At 43.8% G+C, this 18171-nt stretch overlaps 1 protein-coding gene across 1 annotated transcript in view; it reads right to left on the bottom strand.

Moving 5' to 3' along the window:
• Positions 1–252: 252 nt before the first annotated feature.
• The window catches only part of LOC124802716 (EP300-interacting inhibitor of differentiation 3), a 100410-nt gene continuing 82491 nt past the window's right edge, over positions 253–18171 (bottom strand). The window contains exons 5-7 of the mRNA XM_047263682.1: positions 15249–15453; positions 14704–14819; positions 253–1867 (exon numbers count right to left, since the gene is read on the bottom strand). Of these exons, the coding sequence (XP_047119638.1) occupies positions 1811–1867; positions 14704–14819; positions 15249–15453 (378 nt within the window). The 3' untranslated portion in view covers positions 253–1810. The remainder of the gene's footprint in view (positions 1868–14703; positions 14820–15248; positions 15454–18171) is intronic.

Here is an 18171-nt window from a genome sequence, read left to right as displayed (position 1 = left end):
CTAAGGACATCACACACATCCATGCTCGAGGCAGGATTCGAACCTGCGACCGTAGCAGTCGCGCGATTCCAGACTGAAGCGCCTAGAACTGCTCGGCCACACAGGGCCGGCTTGAAAGGATTCGAAAATATTATTATTATTATTATTATTATTATTATTATTATTATTATTATTATTATTATTATTAAAACAGTGGTATCACATACTACTGGCTTAGGTTGTAAGTAAATATGGATGGAAGATAAAAATTTCTTTGTATCATTTATTTCTCCATACATTACCAAAATGTTGACAATAAATGGACTTAGTTTACAATAGCTATAATGTTAAATTTTTTAGGCCGACAGTTTACCAATAAAACAGTTTGCAATTTCGATCAGTCAGAATACATAAAATATAAAAATTTCTAACAAAGCCTCTTTTTCTTTTAAAAATAAAATAAAATAAAAAAGGAGGGGGGGGGGGTGTTATGTTAATCAGGTAAATACAGTACATTATTGAGAGTATCTTTACGTAAAAGCCAGCAGGACTGAAGTCAATTTCATGGTCTACTAACTCAATTACATATAGTCAATGGGCTGGCTGATCACTGCACTCAGCCATATCTAAGCCTGTCATTCTATAATGGTGTACTAAAAGTACAATGTATATGTGTATTATCTCTAATTAAAATAGATCTGAAAATAAAATCTTATAGGCATATCACAATATAGGCATGGCACCAGACTTTTACTGATTTGTGACCTGGTCAAATGAGGTAATTTACCGTGAAACAGTCATATAAGTGAGTGAGTGAGTGTGTGTGTGTGTGTGTGTGTGTGTGTGTGTGTGTGTCATATTGTGTAACCTTTCACAACACTGTTCATTAGTTGGTTCAGGAAAGGAACACGGACGAAATGGTTTGAAAAAATATTCATTTTTCTGCTTTGGAGATTTTCCGTACGTTGGTTAACTTAATTCTATCGCTAAAGGTCACACACATGCTGACGGTAATTGGAAAAGTAGCCCAAAACCAATTCCACAGAAGTAAAATTTCTTATACAGCCTACCACATTACTACCCTTGCAATGTCACCACATATGAACCAGGTGCAAATAAAAACATTTATTATGCATGATCAAGCTTCAAATTTTCAATGCCATGTAACATTTTTATTTCTATCAAACAACATCTTCTCCTTCCCACTGTTAAATTTTCTGCAATTTTATGAGGACCAACACTCAAAACAGATACTGAGGTCACCATATCTAATTCTGAAAGCAACACATGGACATTAAAGAGACGACTGTTGTAGGACAAATAAAAGAGATGTACTGTACTTATCAGGTACACATCAAAGCTTTATCAATCATATGTAGCCAACTATTTACATATATTTAGTCATCTTAAGCCAAATCTCTGCATAAACTTAAGTCTTCATTAGCTGATTTGATCTGATCATCACTGTAACAACTGTGTACTATTTCAGCTAACGTCTGAAGATGGTTTTAAAAAGTTCGTAACAGAAAACAGCTGACAAAAGTGATTTTTCTTTACATCTAACTTTTACATTGAATACTTAATTTATTCTTCAGTTGTTGACAATTTCACACCTATTTGTTAAAATATGCACCACATACAACACAGACATCAGGTACTAAAAAGAAACTGAGTGATCTATTTCACCCGTCTCAGGTTACAAATTATGAGACTGCTCCTTTGACTTTAATGTCAATGACATGTCTCATTTTTCAAATCTCCATTGAGCAATGAAATGTTTAAGTTGGGTACAAATTAATCTTCAAAATATGACTTGCACCTATGAATGTTATCATCCAGTTCTTGGTCTGAACAGTGGCTGCTGTATATCAAATTCTTTTATTAAGTACTGAAAGAAAAAAAAAGAAATAATTATTTACATCAACTGATCAAAATTAATTAACAAAGATTAATATTAGCAAGGATCAACGTTATTTCTGTTTGAGAATAAACTATTTCTGCTACTAAATTTTTTTAAACATCATGTTTCTTGTGCTTAGCATGGCAGCTTCTGACAATTTATCCATCTTCAGTAGTTGACACCCTTACTCTCATGTATTAGTTGAGACTTTTGCCCTTTTCAGAGTTTGGTCATGAAAAATAAGTACATAGGTGTGACTTACTTAATTTCCAAGTAATGCACTGAAAAACGAAAGAAACTGGTACACTTGCCTAATATTGTGTAGGGGCCCCCGTGAGCATGCAAAAGTGCTGCAACATGACGTGGCATGGACTCTACTGAAGTGACACCACGAATCCTGCAGGACCGTACATAAATCCGTACTGGGAAGTTTGGGGACGAAAGAAACTGGTACACTTGCCTAATATTGTGTAGGGGCCCCCGTGAGCATGCAAAAGTGCTGCAACATGACGTGGCATGGACTCTACTGAAGTGACACCACGAATCCTGCAGGACCGTACATAAATCCGTACTGGGAAGTTTGGTGACCAGCGTAAGTGTTTAACTCAGAAGAGTTTTCCTGTAGCCACTCTGTAGCAATTCTGGATGTGTGGGGTGTCTTAGTGTCCTGCTTGAATTACCCAAGTCCATCGGAATGCACAATGGACATGAATGGATGCAGGCTATCAGACACAATGCTTATGTATGTGTCACCTGTCAAGAGTCATATCTAGATATATCAGGGGTCCCATATCACTCACTGCACACACCCCACACCAGCTTGGGCAGTTCCCTGCTGACATGCAGAGCCCACGGACTTACGAGGTTGTCTTCACATCTATCCGCTCGATACAATTTGAAACGAGTCTTGTCTGACCAGGCAACATGCTTCCAATCAACAACAGTCCAATGTCGGTGTTGGCGGGCTCAGGCAAGGCGTAAAGCTTTGTGTTGTGCAGTCATCAAGGGTACACGAGTGGCCCTCCAGTTCTGAAAGCCCATATCAATGATTCAATGAATGGTTCACATGCTGAAATCTGCGGCAATTTGCAGAAGGGTTGCTCTTCTGTCACAACTGAACGATGCTCTTCAGTTGTCGTTGGTCTTGTTCTTGCAGGATTTTTTGTGGCCACAGTGATGTTGGAGATTTGATGTTTTACTGGATTCCTAATATTCTCGGTACACTTATGAAATGTGTCATACGGAAAAATCCCCACTTCATCATTACCTCGGAGATGCTGTGCCCATGACTCATGCGCCAACTATAACACCATGTTCAAACTCACTTAAATCTTGATAACCTGCAATTGTAGCTGCAGTAACCAATCTAACAATTGTGCCAGACACTTGTTGTCTTATATAGGCATTGCTGCCCGCAACACCGTATTCTGCTTGTTTACATATCTCTGTATTTGAATATGCTTGCCTGTACCAGTTTCTTTAGTACTCCAGTGTATAATAGTGTTCTTTTAATTTATGGGGTAGAGAGAGAGGGAGAGAGGGAGAGAGGGGGAGAGGGAGAGAGGGGGAGAGAGAGAGAGAGAGAGAGAGAGAGAGAGAGAGAGAGAGGGGGGGGGGGGGGGGGGAGGGAGGGGAATTAGCAATTTGTTGAAATTATTGAAAACCTGAATCTTGATGGGGCAAATGGAAATTTGAACTGCCACCCTTATGAAAATAAGAGTACTGTGATTCATGACTGCAACACACTATCGTGTTTTTTCATAGAGATACACATATAAATGACCTAGTAAAAATTATAATTATGCTTAACACAATACATCACACTAAAGCAACTATCGGCAGACATGGTTTAGGGTCAATGAGAAATAACTTAATATTCTAACAGCAATTCAAAGTCTTCCACAACCATTACAAAGTAAGTAGAGTTAAGACATGACACTGATAGCAGCAGCTGCAAGAGTATGAGGATGAGGAGTAGGAGAAGTAATTAACAAAGGGGATTTCTCAAGCCTTGTCCACATGTATATCAAGTTCCTTTCACAATAAAGTAACATACCCCACCTCAATGTGCTATATTAATTTCATTTCACACTCATTAATAGATAGTACTATTATGACAGAAAAGGTAAAAGAAGTTGAAGAAAATGAGAAGATTGTGACATTAAAAAAGAACATTACAACAAAGATATGGCAGAAAAAAAGATGCATGTGAATAGTAGCAAATGAAGGTGACAATCAAAAGGAATCTGCAATAATTATTTGGACAGAAATAGTGAACTGAAGGGAGGTTGTGAAATGCAAGCAAACAAAGAGAAATTTGTACTTTTTAAATGAGAGACTAGTTAAGAAAAATCACACTAGTTCAGGTGCCACTGGCTGCTAGGTTGAGTGGGCGTTGGTTGGTTGGTTTTGGGGTTTGAGGGGGGCTAAACATTTAGGTCATCAGTCCCCAGTTCCAAACAGACATACTTGTAAAAGGCCTATACAGTAAAAGCGTAACCTCTGCACCCAGAGGGAGGGAACACCAAAGGGCACAGAGCTAAAATGAACACCGCAGTAACACAAAATAGAGGACACTTAAAAGGAGCAGAGCAAATAGTTGACTACAAACGAAGAACCTCTAGCTGAAAAGCATTGATAGAGGTGCCAACACAACTTGTTACCATAAAAGACACAATTTTGGTATCCACGTCACAATTAAAAGTCCCTGGAGTGGGTGTAGCCTGAGAAATCATGCAAGAGCACCCACACTAGAGCGAGTGATAAAACCCAGCTGCACAGGTAAAACGTAAAACTGAGTCAGCTACAGAGGCATCGTCACCGAGAATTAAAGGAAGTGCAGCTGGTAAATTAATGGACTGCCGCAAGGGGGCTAAAAGGGGGCAGTCCATCAGAAGATGGACCACCGTCAGCCCTGCATCACAGCGACACTTGGGCGGGTTCTCACGACGAAGGAGATAGCTGTGGGTCAACTGCGTATGTCCAATTCGGAGACGGCAGAGAATAACTGTGTCCCTACGCGTGCCCCTCAAGGATGAGTTCCATACGGTCGTGGACGACTTGACCATGCGGAGCTTATTTGGCGTGTACAAGACAGACCATTCAGAGCTCCAGACATCGCGGACATTGCGATGTAGGGCCGACCGGAGGTCTCTTTCCACGAGACCAAGCTCCAGCGGTGGCGAATTGGTGGCCTGCTTGACCAACCAATCGACACGTTCATTTCCTGGAATGCCGAATTGGCCCAGGGTCCACACAAACGTCGCTGAACAACCACACTCGGCGAGAGCAAAAACAGCATCTTGAATACTGCGCACCCACGGGTCTTGAGAAAAGCACTGGTCGAGTGCTTGCAATCCACTCAGGGAGTCACTGCATATGACAAATGACTCCCCAGGGCAGGAGGAAAGGTGATGAAGTGCACAATAAAGAGCAACCAGCTCTAAAGTGAAAGCACTGCTCCCACAAGGCAGGAAATGCTGCTCAACGTAGTCGCCGTGGATGAAAGAAAACCCAGTGCGTCCATCGACCACAGAACCATCGGTGTAGACTACATCTGCATCGTGAAACGAGGCAAGAAGAGCCAGGAATTGTTGACGAAGACTGGCAGGTGGAACAGAAGACTTGGAGTCGCAGGACAAATCCAAGCAAAGCCGCAAGCGAGGGAGGGGCCAAAGAGGGTTAGAAGAAGAGGGCCGGAAGGATGGAGGAAGGGGAGAGGACTCTAGTGAGGAGAGAAGGGAAAGAACGCGGACTGCGATCGGGAGACCCGACCTAGGCCGTTGTCGTGGGGAGAGGAGTGCAGAAGATGGAAAAACGAACCTGCGATTTGGGTGGTCGGGTGAGGCATGGATGTGGGCGATATATGATGCAAGCTACTGTTGTCGGTTGAATCTTAGGGGATGGATTCCAGCTTCTGCAAGAAGGCTAGTCACTGGACTAGTGCGGAAGGCACCTGTCGCCAGTCTGACGCCACAATGGAGAATCGGATCGAGGATCTACAACATTGAAGGTGCTGCTGAGTCATACACCACACTCCTGTAATCGAGACGGGACTGGACTAGGGTCTTATAGAGCTGTAGGAGGGTTGTTCGTGCAGCCCCCCAAACGGTGTGGCTGAGGCAGCATCATTGTTTAAGCTCACAAAGATGAGGTGTCCAAGTGAGCTGAGATCAAACAGCATGCCAAGGAAGCGATGCGTCTGCTCAATATGAAGGAGTTCATTGGGAAGGTAGAGCTCTGGATGGAGGTGGACCGTTCGACGACGACAGAAATGCATCACTCAGGTCTTAGAGGCTGAGAACTGAAAACCATGGTTGGATGCCCAAAAAATGTGCCTTACGGATAGCTCCTTGCAGCTGCCGTTCAGCGACACTGATGCTTGGGGAACTGTAATAATGACAAAAGTCATTGGCATATAGAGAGGAACAGACTGATGAGCCCACCGCAGCCACAAGACCATTAATCGCTGCCAAAAAGTGGGGAACACTGAGAACTGAGCCCTGCGGGACACCGTTCTCCTGAATATGAGCAGAGCTAAAATAAGTGCCAACTCTAACCCGAGAGGAGTGATTGGAGAGAAAATTCCGTAGAAAAATCTGAAGCGGACCCCGTAGGCCCCATTCGTGCAGCGTAGCAAGGATATGATGGTGCCAGGTGGTATCGTACACCTTCCGAAAATCAAAGAGAACAGCAACTAGATGTTCTCGCTGAGTAAAAGCTGTATGAATAGCCAACTCTAGGAAGACTAAATTGTCGATCGCTGAGCGGCCCTGACGGAAGCCCCCAGGGCTAGGAGGCCCCTAGCTTCGAGGATCCACATGAGCCGCCGACTCACCATCCGTTCCAGGAGTTTGCACATAACGTTGGTAAGGCTGATAGGGTGATAGCTATCAACCACCAGCAGATCTGCATCAGGTTTCAGCACCGGGATGGTAATGCTATCCTGCCAACGCGTTGGGAAAACGCCCTCCATCCAGATGCGATTAAACAGGGCGAGTAATTCACCCTGACAGTGTGCCGAGAGATGGCGAAGAAACTGGTTGTGAATTTGGTCTGGACCTGAGAGGTATTGAGGCAAGCTGTAAGGGCACTTTGGAACTCCCATTCACTAAATGGGGCGTTGTATCATTCCCAACGGTGTGTGCGAAACGACAACTGCGTATGCTCAGCCTGCTCTTTAATGGCACGGAATTCTGCACTGTAGCCTGCTGTCAGGGAAATATGAGCGAAGTACTCTGCCAGATGTTCGGCGATGGCGATTGGGTCAGTACAAAGTGTACCCCAAAGAGAAAGGCAAGGGACAGACGCACGAGGGTGAAAGCCAAAAATGCGCCAAACCCACGACCACACCTGAGATGGGGAGGTGCGAGAACCTATGGTGGCAACATATCGTTCGCAGCAGTCCTGTTTGCTCCGTCAGATTAACCGCCCAGTCCGGGCCCGCAGCTGTTTAAAGGCAACCAGATTCTCTAGGGAAGGATGACGCCAGTGTTGTTGCAGGGCTCGCCGGCGGTACTGGATAGCTTCTGCAATCTCTGGTGTCCACCAAGGGACCGACTTACACCTTAGGGTACTTTAAGAACAGGGGACAGTTGCCTCGGCAGCAGAAACAATGGCCATAGTGACCACATCCACTGCCAAATCAATGTCACCAGGAAGCGGAGCAATGGCCATAGTAGCTGAGGTGTAGGCTGCCCAATCAGCTCCATGAAGAGACCATCGTGGCAGCTGGTTGGGATTGAAGAAGAGAAACCAGGATAGGAAAGTGGTCGCTACCACAGAGGTCGTCGTGAATCCTCCAACTGAGGTATGGAATAAGACCAGGGCTACTAAGAGAGAGGTCAACAGCCGAGTATGTGCCATGAGTCAAGCTAAAATATGTGGGAGCACCGGTATTAAGGAGGCAAATGTCCTGTTGTGCCAAGAGAGCCTCAACGTTCCTACCCTGGCCCGAGATCTGGGCCCCACCCCATAAAGGGTGATGTGCATAAAGTCCCCCAAAAGGAGGAATGGCGAGGGGGGGGGGGGGGGCGAGATGGGCAAACAAGGCAGCTAGGTTGGCAAGAGGGACAACCTTATCCAGGGGAAGGTAGAGGGAACAGATGGTAAGCTCCATTCCTGCCCGGATTCGAACAGCCACAGCATCGAGAACTGTTGAAGTGGCACTGGGGCACTAGGAACAGTGGCAAGAACACACACACAGACACCGCCAGACACCCTGTCGTATTCTACGCGGTTCTTATAGTAACCTCGGGAACCACAGAGGGAGGGGGTCCGCGAGCAGGAAACCATATTTCCTGTAGGGCCAGACAAGTGGCAGGGAAGCGGCACAAAAGCTGTTCCAACTCAGCAAGGTGGTGGAAAAAACCATGGCAATTCCATTGAAAGATAATGGTATCCAACTGTGAAGACATGAAAGAACCTGGGGAGGGGGGATAGGTTAGGCCTTAAAAGTGCTCGCCGCCACTGATTGCGAAGTAGCCTGATCAACTTCCATAGGAGCTGCGGATCGAGCAACATTTAACTCCTGAGTGGTCACTAGATGCTCCACATCATATTCAGGTGCTGCGGTGAACTGCTTTTCTGTCCTTCTCCATTTGATTTTTCTTCTTTTTGGTAGGGTCCCGTTTGTCCTTTGGTTTATCATGCTGGGTGGGCTTTTCCGACCCAGTCTCATGGTCTGAGGAAGACCTGGAAGACCTACGGCCCTAAGGTGGTGGCAAAGGGCACCAAGCGATCCCTTCCACGCGAGGGGAGCCGGAGGAGGCGGGCACTTCTCCGGCTGAGAGGTGGGGACTGAAGTCCCCAAAGAAGGAGGGGTTGTTACTCCCGATGTTGATAACAGGGGAGCAACGGAAGAGAGTGTTCCCCCAACTACCTGGGTGGCGGAATAGATGGCCGGGCTGGAGGGCCCACAAAAAGTGGCTGAGCTTGGGGGCTCGTCGCCAGGGATGGCGACATCAAAGGTGCTGCAGCAAACGTCGATGAAATGCATACAGGGTGAAGTTGGTCATACTTGCGTTTGGCCTCTGTGTAAGTGAGCCTGTCCAAGGTCTTATACTCCATAATCTTCCGTTCTTTTTGATAAACCAAGCAGTCTAACGAGCAAGGTGACTGTTTCTGTCCGCAGTTGACACAAACAGGGGGCAGCGAACACGGGACGTTTGGGTGGGAGGCACGTCCACAGTCCCAACAGGTACGGTTGGCGTCACATCTCGATGACATGTGCCCAAACCTCCAGCACTTAAAGCAGCGCATGGGAGGAAGGATGTAAGGCTTAACATCACATCGATATATCATCACTTTGACTTTCTCGGGCAGGGTGTCTCCCTCGAACGCGAAGATGAAAGCACCAGTGGCAACCATACTACCTTTAGGTCCCCTGAAGACACGTACAAAGTGGACACCGCGGCGATCCAGATTTGCACGGAGCTCGTCGTCAGACTGCAACAACAGGTCTTGTTGAAAAATAAGGCTCTGAACCCTATTGACGCTCTTATCAGGCGTAATGGAGACTGCAACATCACCGAGCTTGTCACAAGCAAGCAATGCCCGTGACTGTGCTGGGGATGCTGTCTGTATGAGGACTGCTCCAGACCTCGTTTTAGACATGCCCTCAACTTCTCCAAACTTGTCCTCTAAATTTTCCACACAAAACTGAGGCTTTGTGGTCAGAAATGAGTCCCCATCTGTTCGGCTGCAAACCAGAAATCGAGGCGAATATGTCTCACCAGGTAATTTAGACTGCCGTTCCTCCCCTGGTGTGGACAGGGAAGGGAACGATTGGGGGCTCATACTGTAAAGCATTGAACTTTCCTTTCTTAGAGACTCGTGCTTGCACACTATTCGTATTTTGTTTCATGGTGGTCCCACGAGCAGCTAGAGGAAGGAATGTCCACCCAGACAGAGCCCCGCTTGCCTGGGTAAGCCTAATACAACCGGGGTCTGGTAAGTTCCCCAGAAGTCGTCTGCTAGCAACTGTTCTACCTCAACAGCCATGCATCTCCTCAGCGCGCAGCACACCTTGAGATTGCGGTTTTTTTTTAATAGAGGTTTATACCATCCTTGTGACCCAGGCAGTTAAGCCAAGATCCCCGGGCTCTGTACCGTACAACGTTCCACCGTTGCGCCTTACGGTGGTCGTTGAAGCACGTTCAGAGCTTATGGTATTGAGGACTGGTGGCGCTTTCCAGTCCCTAGCTCAGGGACCCCAAGGTCGCCAAGCCCGTACCCAGCAAATAAATGCTGAGCCCCCTGAGGGGAATGATGATAAGAATGTAGATGTTAAATTAGAGATTTCAGGGTGCAATTTGGCATTGTAAGCAGAAGATTAAAAATACACACGAAAAATCATAAAAATGAAGTACTGTAAGCTAATGGCTCTACTTGTTCTATTGTACGGCAGTGAAGCACGGGTTATGAAAAGAGGAGTCTAGCGACAGTCAGGGTGCTGAAATGAAAATTTCGAAACAGTCAGAGGTTGCAATAAGTTACAGGATTCATATGTCAACAAGACAAGTTGTGAATATATACACAAAACCGAAAGGAACATCTAGAATGAACGGAAAAAAAAAAACGAGGTTTCTAAAAATGGCCTTACAACGCAATCCCACAGGAACGACGGACATAGGCTGTCCACTTTGAAAAGATGGAACTAATTCTTCCGTAACCTTTTTGGGTTGCCCTGCACTAAAGTTCTGCTTTTATTTGCTCACCTCATGAGAACATATAGTGAATGAACTAGTGTAACTCATTATAGTCATTAATGTTGATGTCAATGGCACTGACTGGGAAGAGGCAGGAAGTACAAGATATAGTAGTAACTGTACCACATCGTGCTTGCAAACACTGCAAATATGCAAGAGAGTTCAGGTGGGTGGTGGCAGATAAGCACGTCTTACAAGTGGCTCTCAAGAGGCACCCAAGCAGCTGAATTATCAGGCAAGATAGCACTGGTTAACATTTAAAACACTGCATGGTTGGTAGAACGTACATTTTCAAATTGCAGCAGTAAACCATTACTTTTACATTATCATTTAATACGTCCCTTCAAAAACCAAAATAAAAAGGCAAGTGTCTATTCTGATGTCTTTGGTCCCATTACGCACGAAGGACAAACTGGAGACCCTGATGTTGCATACAGTTATTTATTAATTATTTACACGTCAAGCTCAGTGGGACCAAATTGAGGAGCAAATCTCCAAGGTCACGGAATGTGTCATCATGTGAAATTAGAACATAAAAGTAATAACAGATAAAAATAAACGCTTATGAACAAAAAAAGTCAGTCCATAAGTTTAAGTAAACACAATCAACAATACAACAAGAATCAGCTTAATTTTTCAAGGAACTCCTTGACAGAATAGAAGGAGTGACTCACGAGGAAACTCTTCAGTTTCGACTTGAAAGCGCATGGATCACTGCTAAGATTCTTGAATTTGAGTGGTAGCTTACTGAAAATGGATGCAGCAGTATACTGCACACCTTTCTGCACCAGAGTTAAGGAAGTCGGATCCAAATGCAGGTTTGATTTCTGCCAAGCATTAACTGAGTGAAAGGGGCTTATTCTTGGGAATAAGCTAGTATTGTTAACAAGAAATGACAGTATATTGAGAGGGCAATGTCAAAATACCCTGATTTGTGAACAAGGGTCGACAATAGGTTCATGAACTTACACCACTTATTGCCCGAACCGCCCGTTTCTGAGCCCAAAGTATCCTTTTAGAATGGGAAGAGTTACCCCAAAATATAACACCATATGACATAAGCGAATGTAAATAAGCAAAGTAGACTAATTTTTGCACTGAACGATCACTCACTTCAGACACCGTTCAAATGATGAAAATGGCAGCATTAAGTCTTTTGAAGAAGATCCTAAACATAGGCTTTCCATGACAGCTTACTGTATAGCTGAACACCTAGAAATTTGAACTGTTCAGTTTCACTAATCATATGCCCATTCTGTGAAATTAAAACGTCAGGTTTTGTTAAATTGTGTGTTAGAAACTGTAAAAACTGAATCTTATTGTGATTTAGCTTTAGTCTGCAATGTGAGGTTACAACAGAAAATTGCACCCTGGATCATTTTGAGAAACTTCTGAGGAGTGATGGCGCACCAAATGTCACTGGGCTTCCCAGGTGGAGCAGCTTTAAATTTTGCTGAACTGGTTTTACGTTCTGAATTTTTCCTCCATTTGTTAAATGCACTCTAACAATATATTCTCTCTCCAGTGAAACTAATGGGGTCTTGTAGCCATCAGATTGAGAAAGTTTTATCATATCTGTTGTGGATTATTTGCCATTACCCCACACCCACAACAGCTGCTTGCCATGGTTAGTTTTTCCCATGCTCTACACTCCACAGGCACACACTCCTTGGCATGCTTGTGGAGTTTTCAGCTCAGGCACCAGCACAATATTCCCTGCACTGCCAGGGTGCTACAACTCTAGGTTACCTGGCATCATCACTGTTTTTAAACTCCAACATGCCACAGGGGCCTAACTATATATTTCTGAACAGGGGTTCCTCTTCAAGAGTAAGCAATTTCCCATTCTGCACAACATGCTAAGCATTGTTGGTATTTATTATACAAGGTGCAACCATGAAGTAAGTCCCCCCCCCCCCCTTTTTTTAACACAGACAACATCATTACATGAAAAGCTTTATTGGCAATAGGCACAAAACCCTGAATTCCAGTCACCACCTTTTCAAAAATATCATCTACTACTACAGATATGTAGATAGTACCATCATTTTAATCAAAGACACTAAAGATGACATCGGTGAGCTGAACCAGTTATTCGACAGTGAAAACATAAAATTCACAGTTGTACACCAAACAGATGACACCACAACACATATTACAATCCACAGCTCCTCTTGTCACTCCACAGCCCACAAAATGGCAGCATTCCAGTACATGATCAATAAAGCTATCCAATTACCATTATCTGAAGACAAATGTCAACAAGAAACTGAAATAATAAAACAAACTGCTATTGCAAATGGTTATAACAGCTCCACAGTAGACACCCTAAAACACTCACTCAATAATGGCAAAGCAATCACACACAAAAAAAAATGTTACATCATCTATACAATCCACTTTCTTGTAATATTCATATAAGATTGCCAATGTCTTCAAATGAAAAGGCATAAGCATATCCTTTACCACAGACAAGATTGGACAGAAGTTACCTCACATCAGCAGCACACAAAACACACTTCAACACACAGCTGTGCGCAAAATTAAATGTTTGGACTGTGTCTGCTTCTACATAGGCCAGACATGCAGATCATTTGAGGTTAGATTCAAAGAACACACGGCAGCACTAAAAACACAAAAAATACCACACATCAGCAATAGCCACCCACGTGCATGAAACAGAACACCATGTTAACAACAGGGGCAACAAAACACCATGTTAACAACACAAGTATCAGCATCCTACACATCCAACCAAAAGGCAGAAAACTAGACATCCTTGAAAAACTCCAAACATACAAACACCAAACAATCCATCTTAAATGACAAAAATGGCAATATTTACAATAGTATCATCTCTGTTTCAGTAACAGCGCGCATGCGCGCGCACATGCACACACACACCCCTTAGTGTTAACCAATAAATATTTAGGATATGAATATAATAGAGGGAAAAATTCCACATAGGAAAAATATATATAAAAACAAAGATGCTGTAACTTACCAAACGAAAGCGTTGGTATGTTGATAGAGACACTAAAAACACACAAACACACACACAAATTTTAAGCTTTCGCAACCCAAGGTTGCTTCATCAGTAAAGAGGGAAGGAGAGGGAAGGATGAAAGGATGTAGGTTTTAAGGGAGAGTGTAAGGAGTCATTCCAATCCCGGGAGCGGAAAGACTTACCTTAGGGGGAAAAAGGGACAGGTATATACACACACACACACACACACACACACACACACACACACACACACACACACATACATATCCATCCGCACATATACAGACACAGGCAGACATTGTAAATGCAAAGAGATTGGGCAGAGTTGTCAGTCGAGGCGGAAGTACAGTGGCAAAGATGATGTTGAATGACAGGTGAGGTATGAGGGGCGGCAATTTGAAATTAGCGGATGTTGAGGCCTGGTGGGTAACGGGAAGAGAGAATATACTGAAGGGCAAGTTCCCATCTCCGGAGTTCTGATAGGTTGGTGTCAGTGGGAAGTATACAGATAACCCGGACGGTGTAACACTGTGCCAAGATGTGCTGGCCGTGCACCAAGGCACGGTAATGATCCTCATTACCAACAAACACTGTCTGTCAGTGTCCGTTCATGCGAATGGACAGTTTGTTGCTGGTCATTCCCGCATAGAAGGCTTCATAGTGTAGGCATGTCAGTTGGTAAATCACGTGGGTGCTTTCACACGTGGCTCTGCCTTTGATCGTGTACATCTTCCGGGTTACAGGACTGGAGTAGGTGGTGGTGGGAGGGTGCATGGGACAGGTCTTACACCAGGGACGGTTACAAGGGTAGGAGCCAGAGGGTAGGGAAGGTGGTTTGGGGATTTCATAGGGATGAACCAAGAGGTTCATCCTAGGCTTCGTAACCTCTTGGTGACACAGTACTGCAACAGTTTCATTCAGATCAGAAGTCAGTCTTCAACGTCTCTACTGGATGAAATATTTAGCTGCCAGATCTGACTATAACGTATAAAGGCAAGTAAGAATGGAATGTTTGAAAATATAATGAAGTTGCAGTTTGGAAATGAGACTGTCAAATTTGTTTTGGGGGAAAGTTAAGATGAGAAAAATGCAACAAAATGAAACAATACCTGCCAATCGTCCATTGTAATATCAATTATGAGTTGTTTCCTGGTGATGCCAGTTTTCTCTCTCCTCGCTATCTCAGATGAGCTCACTGGTACAAGGACTGGAACATTGTTTTCATCTGAAAAGAGAGATGCCAATTTCTTCTGAAATGTTAATTGTTTTCATTAGAAGATTAACTACTGATGCAGACACTAAAATAATATTTTAATTTTTCTACAACACAACTTCCTAAGCATCCATACTAAGGTATTTCAAAATAGCAGTGCACTTCAATAAAAAATTATACTAACAAAATTACAAAATAAATGCTGTCATGTAAATGTCACTTAACTCAAAAGATGACTGAAGACAGCACAACCAACACATGTAATTTGGCAACTTCATAAAAGAGTAAACAGTTACAAAAAAGTTTACAATCATCCCGTGGGGTGACATCACTGACATGACAATGTTTTGAATTGTCACGAGTAGTGGGAAGGATAGAAAATAAACAAATGTTCACATTAAAGTTCTGATACTGAATTTCACAAATACTAGGAAATCCTACCTAAAGTCAGAAGCACCACACCATCTCTCACTAAAAATGATACGTGAAACATGTTTTCAACTGTTCTTGAAAATGACTTGGGGTCTACAACAAAATGGAAATAGGATACTGGTTTCTTGCTTTTACCACTTTCAGCATGAAGAACCTTTATCATACGCTGGAGCACTTTTTGAATTTCAGTCTCTTCCTTCTCTAAAGTTGTGACCTATGGTATCAACAAGAAAAAGGAACAGTTAAAACTTTCTTAAAAGACATTACAGAAAGGCAAATGATACAATGTAACACAGTTTGACACAAACTAGCCACTACGAATAAAACATTACTGAAGTATTAATTCTACAATGAATTTCACAAAGCATTTCCACTGAAAATGAAAATAATGAAAGCTAATTTACACGTACTTTCACTGTTTACCACAGACACTATTCATGAACAGCCTCAGCATTTAATTGCTGTAATTACCTACAGTGGTGCACCATTGTGGATTCAGCCCATAGCAACTGGGGAACAAACTAACAACTAGAGAGCACATCCACCTACAAACCTTACAAGAACCCATTCCAGAAATCCATCAGGATCTCCAGTCACTACTCAAATCCTTAGGCCCATCCAGGACATACCCCTGGAGTCTACCGCTCTGTTCACTCCTATCACTCCCCCGCACTCCCACCTTCTACATGCTTCCTAAAGTCCATAAACCCTACCACCCACAGTATGCTCATCGTGGCCGGTTAATGTACCCCCACTAAGAGTAGCTCTGCTCTCATAGACCAACACCTCCAACCTATTACCTGGACCTACCCTCCTATATAAAAGATACCAACCATTTCCTCACCGGCTCTCCACAGCTCCTGTACCTTTACCACATGGTGCCCTGCTCATCACAAATGATGTCATCTCCCTTTACACTAACACCCCTAATGCCCATGGCCTTACCACTATTGAACACTACCTTTCCCAATACCTGAGATTCCAAACCAACAACCACCTTCCTACTCATCATGACCAACTATATCCTCAACCACAATTACTTCTCCTTTGAAGGCATTACCTACAAACAAATCCGGGGTAGGCTACGGGTGCCAGCATGGCACCATCCTATGCCAACCTATTCCTGGGCCATCTAGAGGAATCTTCCTGAAACATATAGAATACTAAACCCCTTATCTGGTTCAGATTCATTGATGACATTTTTGCCATTTGGATTGAGGGTGAGTACACCCTATCCACATTCCTCCAGAACCTCAACTAGTTCTCCCCCATTTGCTTCACCTGGTCCTATTCAACCCAACAAGCCACCTTCCTACATCACTACCTCTGTACAGCCTAGCCACCAATGGTCGTCGCGTCTGCAGTGACATGTGATCCCCCTCTAAATATACCGATGGTCTCACTGAAGCCCTCACAAACTGTAATTATCCTGCCAACCTTGTACAAAAACAAATCTCCTCTGCCTTATCTTTCCAGTCTCCCACCACCACCACCACCACCACCACCACCACCTACTCCAATTAGTCATAAACATCACCTATCCCATCAGAAGCTAGGCTACCTGGGAAACCAGTCATGTGATCTAAAAGCTAAGCTGCAACCACTGTGCTGCATTCTATGGGGGCATGATAACCAACAAACTGTCTGTCCGCATGAATAGCCAGTGACAAACTGTGGCCAAGAAACAAGAGGACCACCCTGTTGCTGAGCACACTGCCAAACATGACATCCTTTATTTCAATGATTGCTTCACAGCCTGTTCCTACATGGATCCTTCCCACCAACATCAGCTTTTATGAGTTGCACAGATGGGGACTTTCCCTGCACTATATCCTACATTCCCAAAGCCCTCCTGGCCTCAACCTTCGTTAGTCATTGTCCTCTCCCATCCAGCCACTTCTCTGTTCCCATTCCAGCACTACACAGCTCTCATTCCCCCATCGCACTCAGTCTTTTTACTTCTCTCCTTTTCTGCTATCCCCCTCCCTACCTCTCCTCTGCCCTCCGTCTAACCTCCTGACTGCATGTAGCTACCCTACCATCTTTCCACCTCGTCCCTGCATGCTCGCCAACAAGAAGTCACTGTCCGCCATCCCTACCCTACTATCCCTCCCCCTCCCCACCCAACCTCCTCCTTACTCCCACCCAGTCACCACTCCCATCATGCACTGCTGCTGCTGCTTGCAGTGTGGCCTCAGTTGCCTGAGACTGCAGAGTGTGTGTGTCTATTATTTCGATGAAGAACTTACAGCCGAAAACTATTGTGTGTGTGTGTGTGTGTGTGTGTGTGTGTGTGTGTGTGTGTGTGTGTCTTATTTTGATGAAGAACTTACGGCTGAAAGCTATATTTGTGACAGTCTTTTTGATGTGCCTATCTGTGACTCCGTATCTCCTCTATATGGTGAGTAGCAACTTTCCTTTTCACAATCATTAAATATTTATTTATATATGTAGGCCATTTAAAGAACCTACACACTGTTCAACTATTTCCAAAGTAGGTCAAAGATAACAGGTGCTTGTTACAAGTAAATAGAAGAGTAGTAACGACAGAAGAAGCATTTATGGCCAAAAAATTGCAAAAAATTCACACATTAATGAGAGAATAATTACTATTAAAAACAGTCTTGATCACAATTTATTTTATAAGGTGACCGGTTTCGACCACCGGTCACCTTATAAAATAAATTGTGATCAAGACTGTTTTTAATAGTAATTATTTACAATTTTATTGATCACTGCTGTTCCCATAATGCATTCAAAAGTAATGAGAGAATACATAAATGCAATGCGGAACTAATTGTATGGGATTCATTTCTCTAGGTAGCCTGGAGAATCTGTCTGGAAGCAATACTAATATAAATGCAACAAATTGAACAGAAAAATCTAGATGAAAACCATATACACAGGTCCAATGGAGGAAGTGGAACCACAC

This window comes from Schistocerca piceifrons, chromosome 6 (genome assembly GCF_021461385.2).
Source record: "Schistocerca piceifrons isolate TAMUIC-IGC-003096 chromosome 6, iqSchPice1.1, whole genome shotgun sequence".
NCBI lineage: Eukaryota > Metazoa > Arthropoda > Insecta > Orthoptera > Acrididae > Schistocerca > Schistocerca piceifrons.
The sequence above is the reverse complement of the archived record's forward strand: the minus strand, read 5'-3'. Positions and strand labels throughout refer to the sequence as shown.